The sequence below is a fragment of the Eubalaena glacialis genome, chromosome 6 (assembly GCF_028564815.1).
Source record: "Eubalaena glacialis isolate mEubGla1 chromosome 6, mEubGla1.1.hap2.+ XY, whole genome shotgun sequence".
NCBI lineage: Eukaryota > Metazoa > Chordata > Mammalia > Artiodactyla > Balaenidae > Eubalaena > Eubalaena glacialis.
Window position 1 is genome coordinate 134353275 of NC_083721.1, and position 8125 is coordinate 134361399.

Below are 8125 nucleotides of genomic sequence, written 5' to 3' on the forward strand. Positions count from 1 at the left end.
TATTACTTCCATTATGGCTGATTGTTCATTTAATCAACTACACAGACACCATTGTCCAACTCAGCTCCATTTTACACATTAAAAAATAGAGGCCCGGAAAGTTTAAGTCATCTCCCCAGGCCACATAGCTAGTAAGTCATGGAGCTGGGATTTGAATCCACGTAGTGTGGGTTTATTTCTCCCATTTACTGTTACTTGCTGGGTTTTTTGTTTTCATTTTTAGTTTTTGCTTCCACTAATTCTCATCTTTCACTTGGTTCACTATAACCAATATTATAGATGCCTTCCCACTAGGTCTAGAATTTATTTTCTCTTGAAGCGAGAAGCACCATCTTTTATATAGACACTTCATAACATACTTTTATTGCTTTTTTTCTTGCTTCAAATATCTTTAATCAAAATGATTTTTCTTGAAGCCCTTGCTAGTACTCCATAAATAGTTCTTACAGATTAAATTACAAGGCAGGAACTATAGCTCTATGATCTGTGTCATGTTATAGATAAATAATAAGGTAATAGTATTTCTAAATGAGATAAAATAATAATGTAAGCCAAACCATATATTTGTCTAGCTGAAACTTTTCTTTCAATAGTTGGAATTGTTTTTGTTGTTTTATTGTAATTAAATAATAACATAAAATTTATCATTTACCCATTTTTAAGAGTACATTTCAGTGCCATTAAATACATTCACAATGGTGAAGGACTTTTTTATTCCACAACTAGACTCCATATATGAAACAATCTTTATGGCTTTCTTGGTATCTCAAAAGGTAGGTGAAACCTCCAGAGACTGTCCCCACCCGCCCCACACACCACAGAATAAAAATAAATGAGTAAACAAATAAGAGCTTATCCTAGAGCAGTGAGGTTGGGGCTTTCTTGGCCCAGACACCAGGATCCTGGGCAGGAATCATTGGGGCCTCAGGGGCTCAGGAACCAAGGAGCCAAGGCCTAACTCATGGAGTCCACAAGAGCAACAGGGATTCTGAAAGGAAACTGAACCAGCAGGGAGGGGCAGGATTAAAGTCAAGCATGACTTCCCAGGTGCAGATAACCAAACCCAAAAGAAGGTAAGCCACAATGCATAGGCATCAGCAGGAACAGCAGACTTGGGCTCTCAAGGGTTGTGGATGTTGGAATGGTCAGAAACAATGGAGAAGAGCTATATATGTGCTTTATGCACAAAGTGAAGGCTACAATCACAGAGATAAGCATAGAAAGGAAATTATCAGGAATAAAAAAGAAAAACTGTTTAAACTGGTACTTCTAGAAGCAAAAAATATAACTGTTGAAATAAAAAAAAGTGAATGAATGGGCAACAAGTTGATTAGACGTGTTTAACTTGAGAAATAGGAAACTGGAGGCTATATCTGAAGAATTCAGCCCGGATGCTGCCAAAAAGAGGTGCAGAGACTGAAACTATGAAAGAGAGATTAAAAGATATAGATGCTAGAATAAAGAAGGCCTAACGTGTTTTCTTGGAATCCTAGAATTAAAAAAAAAAAAAAAAAAGGAACTAAAGAAAAGGCAGTATTTAAAGAGATAATGGCAGCAAATTTTCCAGAACTGGTGAAAAGCATGATTCCACAGATCCAACATACTTTAAGCAAGATAAGTAACAAGATTTCTACAGCTGGAAATATCATAGCGAATCTATGGAACATCATCAACCAAGGACATGAAATCTCAAAGTTTTCAAGAGAGATGATTGAAGGAATAATAGGATGATATCAGACTTCTCAACGACTACAGTGGAAGTCAGGAGACAGTGGAATAGTATTTTTAAATAGTGTAAAAATATCGAACTAGAATTATACATTCAGCAAAATTACCATTCAAGAATAAGGGGGAGATTAAAGCATTTTCAAAGAAAACAAACAAGCAAGCAATGGAGAGAGTTTAACACCAAGATACTGACTCTAAAGTATCACCAAAAGAACACATTTCAAGAGGAAAACATGTCCCAGAAGGATGGTCTGAAATATAAGAAGGAATAGTAGGGAGTTCCCTGGTGGTCTAGTGGTTAGGATTCAGTGTTTTCACTGCCGTGGCCTGGATTCAATCCTTGGTTGGGGAACTGAGATCCCGCAAGCCACGTAGCTCAGCCAAAAATTTTTTTTAAAACTTAAAAAAAAAAAAAAAGAAGGAATGGTAAACAGATCAAACGGCAAAAATGTAGACAAATCCAAATTTCTCTCTCTGCCTCTCTCTCTCTCTCTCTGTCTCCTTCCCTCTTTCTGAAATTTTGGGTGCATACACAAACTTACACATGCACACACTCACACACACACACACACACATATAAATATATATTTATATAGTATTTATGTATACTGTCAACAAATACGTGAAGTATCTACATTCCAGGGTTAAGAAAAGACAGACATAAAATATCAAATAGTAATACCTACACAGGGAAGAACGAAGTCTGAGCTACTATATTCCAGAGTTCTTTTGCTGTTTCAGAGGGACGTGAGGGTCAAGATTATTTTACTATTAACATTTTGTTAAGCTAAAATTGTACAGTAAAAATTTAAGGGAAGTCATTAAAATATATAAATAGTTTAAATTTACTTTCAGTAGGGGGAAAGGTGGAATAAAGGGAAAACAATCCAAATGAACACACACATGAACGAACTCAATTTTTAAAAATCAGAAAAGGAAAAATCAGAAATCAGGGGGAAAGCAGGACTAAGAGAAATCAAAAAGTAAAATGGCAGAAATAAGTACAAATTTATCAATAATAAAAATAATAATTTGGGCTTCCCTGGTGGCTCAGTGGTTAAGAATCTGCCTGCCAATGCAGGGGACATGGGTTCGAGCCCTGGTCCGGGAAGATCCCACATGCCGCGGAGCAACTAAGCCCACGCACCACAACTACTGAGCCTGCAGTCTAGAGCCTGCGAGCCACAACTACTGAAGCCCACGTGCCTAGAGCCTGTGCTCCGCAACAAGAGAAGCCACCTCAGTGAGAAGCCCACGCACCACAATGAAGAGTAGCCCCTGCTCACCAAAACTAGAGAGAGCCGGTGCGCAGCAATGAAGACCCAACGCGGCCAACAAGGAAAATAAATAAATAAATAAATTTATTTTAAAACAATAATTTATTAATGGTCTAAATTTACCAAATAAAATAAATAAGATTGTCAGATTTCATTAATAAACAAAATCCAGCAATATACAATTTTCAAAAGACACACCTGAAAGATAAGCACATAGAAAGTTGAAAATAAAGGAATAGAAAGAGATATAGGAAGAGGATACTAACCAAAAGAAAGTTGATGTAGTATGCTAATATCAGAAAAATAGAGTTTAGTTAAGAAGCACTGCCAGAGATAGTGATTTTTTTCATAATAATAAAATATCAAATTCACCAAGAATGATATGGGTTATGCTCTCATACACTGCTGGTGAGAGTGGAAATTGGAATAACCACATTGGATTTGCTTAAAAACCAAATACATTTGGCATTGTCTTCAAAGTCAAATACTCACATATCCCATGGCACAGAGACTCTGCTCCTACATATATATTAAAGAGAAACTAGTAATTCTTGTGTCCCAGGAGATTTGTATAAAAATATTCCACAAACACTGATTAGAATAACAAAAAACTGGGAAAAATCCAAATGCCTTATGACCAGAAAAGAAAACATAAATTGTGTTATACTAACACAATGGACTTTTGTACAGCTCTGAAAACGAATGAACAATAGCTATATTCAACAATGTGCATGAAAACTTAGCATAATATTGAGGAGGGAAAAGCAAGTATGAGAAGACAACACATAGCGATGGCATGTTTATAAAATATTTTAAGAAGCAAAACTATACAATCATCCACACATACCTATATGCCTTAAATTAAAATAAAAGGCAAGAAAGTTTTAGGATTCTGTTTGCGCTGGATGGGGAAACACACAGTAGTTGTAAGTAGGACCAGTGGCTTACACTACCCCAAGTGGTGTTGTTCCCATAGACTCCAATGCTGCCACACAGTAGCCCTAGAAATAAGCTATTGGCAATGATGAAGTTTTGAGAACCTCTGGTGGGTTTGTGGATAATATTACTTTATATTATAAACATATTTTAAAACAAAGAGGGGTATGCATACACCAAAGCTGAAATTATGTCATAAATCAAGAGTTATAATTAAGCAATGATAGTAACTGAGGTTCAATAAACACACACACACACACACACACACACACAACAGACCAGTTGTTTATACCAAATCACTGATTCCTTGAGTTAATCATGCTCCATCTGGCTGCGTCTACCTCTCCCACCTCATTCCTCCTTCCAGTCTCCTGCTTGCTCTGCTCCAGTCACCCTAGCTTCCCTACAGAAACTCAAACAAACCCAGCTCTCCCCTGTCTCAGGCCCTTTGCACATGCTATGGCTCACTACCTGGAGTATTCTACCATAGCTTTTGGCAGGCTTACCCATGCTCATCCCTGGGGTCTCAGGTTCATTGCTTCCTCTCAGGGAGATTGTCCCTGACACCCAGGCCAAAGCAAGTTTCCTCTGAAAGTTCTGTTTATTTCCCTCCATTGTACATGACACAATTTGAAATTTCATGTCTACTTGTTTGCATGTTTTTCTTCTCTCCTGACTAGACTGTAAACTCCTCAAAAGTAAGGAGCATGTGTGTTTAAATTCACTACTGCAGCCCCATTGCCCAGCACAGGGTCTGACACACGTTCAAATGTGCAGGAACAATGTTAAAGGAGCGAAGAGTATTTTGGAAAACGTAGAAGTCAAAAGGATCAGCTATCAACTGCAATCATGACTATACATTCCTCTTCCCTGTGTGTACCATTCATCTACTTCTTGTGATGCATAAGGAACCTGCAAAATAGCGTTACATGGTCATTTTGATAGCATGTATTCTTGTTTTCTTCTCCGAGTTCAGAGAATTTAGTGGCTCAAAATAGTCCCCTTTCAGAGCATGTTAGATTTTGCTTTAAGACTCATTAAAGGTGACTGCTCCTATTTCCATTTCTAAAGTGATTTTACTAGCACTAGGGGCTGACTGCCCCACACAGCAGCCTCCTACCTGTGAGTACAGAATGATTCCAAAACGACAGGAGAAAGAGAAAGTATGGATTTTCTTCCGCTCTCCTTTAGGCAGCCACGACTTACCATGATGGCCTTGATGCAATCGATGTAGGAGGTCTTCTTCACACAGGAGACAAAAGGACCAGTATCAAAGACTTTATTCATATTTTCGCGGAAACTGGAGCACTTACTGGCCTCATGACTTGAAACGGTGCACCATCTCACAGTTTTCTCAGGGGTAGCCAGACACAGCCCTAGGGGAGAGAGGCCAGAGGTCCCTGTGCCAGTGGGAGAGACAGCAGCACCCTCTGGAGGGTCGTGAAGTCTACTTCCCTCCATCCTGTCCACGCCCACTCCAGTCCGTGAACAACAAGGGACACTTTTTCCACTGCATTCTGAGTCTGGGGATGAGTGACAGGCACCCTAATGGCCTCTTAGTTTCCCACTGACCAGCCTGTGCTGGCCAGAGTGATGCCGACTTGACTATCAGCTCTCAGTTGGAGACAATAGGCTGCTCCTCTGTGTTCTCTGAGCCTCCTTCATTCACCTCATGACCCTGGCCTGCCACGGAATACAAGCTTCAGGATACACACGGGATTTTTAGCTACGTCAAGGTGTTGGCTCAATGCTACAACTCTGGGAAGCCAGCAGGGTAGGAATTACATCATCCAGTAATTAGTATCTTTTAGAGATGAGGGAACTGGGCTCAGAGAGTGATGCTTTACCCTAGGTCACCCAGCCTGTTAGTAGCTGAGACTGGCCTAGAAATCCGGTCTCCAGACTTTGGTCTCTGCCCAGGGAACAAAAGAAGATAACATTCTGAGTTGTTTTCCATGTGCTTGGCCAGTACATAGGGGTACATGATTGATGAGGCAATAAATTTACCTGTGATGCTCATCTGTCATCCTCTGTTCCAAGAATAACTAGAAACTCCACATATTCAATGTTTCTCTCTGTTTCCAATGACCCCTCCCTCAATTTTACCATTAGGCTTTTGGCTGCCACTACGAGAAGCTAAAGCCAGCCATGTCTGTAGCAATTAATCCATGGGGTTGCAGATGTGTTGTCCCCATGATATGAGCATTTGGCACTGTCCCCAAAGCCCTCTGTCATCTCCACTCTGTGGATCAACAGCACAGGGCTGGCTCAAGGAAGTGGATGAATATTCACAATGCACAAAGCAAGAGAGGGGGAGGGAACAGTTCTCCAGGATAGAAAAAGAGGGGCCACAGGACACCTATCCCCCAACCACCCTTTATCCCACCTCTGCCCATGGGATATCAAGGGAGGCAACAAGGAGTCAGTGGCAGACTCTCCCCAAAACCAGTCTTCCAGGCCCTCCCCAAACTGCCCCTCCTGAGATCCCAAAGGCAGGAATTTGTCCTCAGTCATGCATTTACCTTTCATAGCCCTGTGAGATTCTCTGAGGTTAGGGTGGGGGGTCGGGCGGGTAGGCAAAGGCAAGTAAGGTGGGTCGACTCTCAAGGGTTAACTTTTTCAGGAACGACAAGTAACTAAACACAGAAGGCTCCAAAGGTATTATAAATGTACCACGAGTGGCCAGCAAAAGTTAGAGGACAAAGGGGGCCTAACAGTGACAGGCTCCGAAGCACAGACGTGTGCAGCAAAGTCCACTCCACTAGTGCCTGGATCCGCGGCCTCATTTACTCTCACGGGACCTTCCCAGGCCAGGCTGTACTACCCTCCTCACTGCTGGGGACCCAAAAAGTTTGGCTTCAAATCCCATGCTCCGAACCCTTCGACTGCCCTGCCTCATTAGTGGGACATGGTCAGCACCAAGGGCACCCATGGGACATCAGACTATCAGTGGAGGTGGGACCAGATCTGGGGAGGCCTTGAATGCCATCCTAAGCAGTTTGGACTTGATTGAGACCGCAGTAAAGGGATTTGATAAACCGTGATGGAAGTGCTCTAATTTATTGTGTTCCGCTACTACAAGGTTTTCTAGACACGAGGAGGAAGCAAGGAGGGGGTGAAAAGGTGGCAGAGGCACAGGCAGGACCAGAAGGTGCGCGCAAGCGCAGAGCTGTCCCTGAGGCAGTGCTGAAGCAGGTGCAAGGGTGCGGCGGGGAGAAGCGAAGGAAAGGTCCGGGCTTCCAGCTCCAGCGCGGAGCCCAGGGATGGTGTGGCGGGCTCCGGTGTGCAAGGGGCGCCCGGGCCGGCGACTCTGCGGGCCTTCCCAGCGGCTGCACTCACCCAGGACTGCGCAGGCTAGCAGAGCGCGGACGGCGAGCCTCATCCTCCCGGGTCTGCGAAGCGGAGTGCCGAGCACAGACGGACCGGCTTCTGGGCCACCTCCCTGCGCCCTGCGCCCCTTTATCCCCCGCGGGGCTGGCCAAGCACAATCTTTGACCCCCTTTGTTTGTGCAGCCCGCTTGCCCAATCGCCCCTCAGCCCTCCCCCTTCATTCCTCGCTCAGGCTGATCACCTCATTTCCTGACCTCTGGGACAGACCCGTGGATGGAATCCAACACAAAAATGCTGATTGGAAGGGAATTAAAGAAAAATCACCCCGTTGTTAACGCGCGCTTGCTCTGTGCCAGGAGCAGAGCTGCAACGGAAAGAGGCGGGGGTGGCTCTGCTTCTGAATCCCAGGGTGCCACAGCTGGTCCTGAACCAACCTATGTGCTCATTCTACAGATGGAAGAAGGCAGGGAACTGCCCCAAACGCACACCAGAACAGGAGAATGACAGGCAGAGACCTTCCTGGGAGAGGGTGTGAGAGAAGAATAAGGCTGACCACAAGTCAAAGACAACAGGCTCAACGTCTTTCACTTGTTCCCAGGTGTATCCAGAAATCCTGCTCCTTGTTGGGCCCTTAAAGCCCCACGGAGGAGCTGTCCCTCCCCATGTGTCCTCCTGAGCACAGGATCCTGGACTGGTATCCTTCCTTCCCTTCATGCAGCCTGCTGGACACCTAGGCTAGGGACAGGGTCACAGGAGAGACAATGTCTCTCCCACAAGAAGCTGCCCTGGAATGTGATCAAGACTCTGTGACACTCAGGACAAGTGACACATGAACACAAAGAAAGGGACCCAGG

The 8125-nt window shown here is 43.6% G+C and overlaps 1 protein-coding gene across 1 annotated transcript in view; it reads right to left on the bottom strand.

Annotated features, from left to right (window-relative positions):
- Window positions 1–7346, bottom strand: part of LOC133094108 (serotransferrin-like) — a 31594-nt gene extending 24248 nt beyond the window's left edge. The window contains exons 1-2 of the mRNA XM_061194653.1: window positions 7281–7346; window positions 5148–5317 (exon numbers count right to left, since the gene is read on the bottom strand). Coding sequence (XP_061050636.1) covers window positions 5148–5317; window positions 7281–7323 — 213 coding nt within the window. The 5' untranslated portion in view covers window positions 7324–7346. The remainder of the gene's footprint in view (window positions 1–5147; window positions 5318–7280) is intronic.
- Between the last annotated feature and the right edge of the window lie 779 nt (window positions 7347–8125).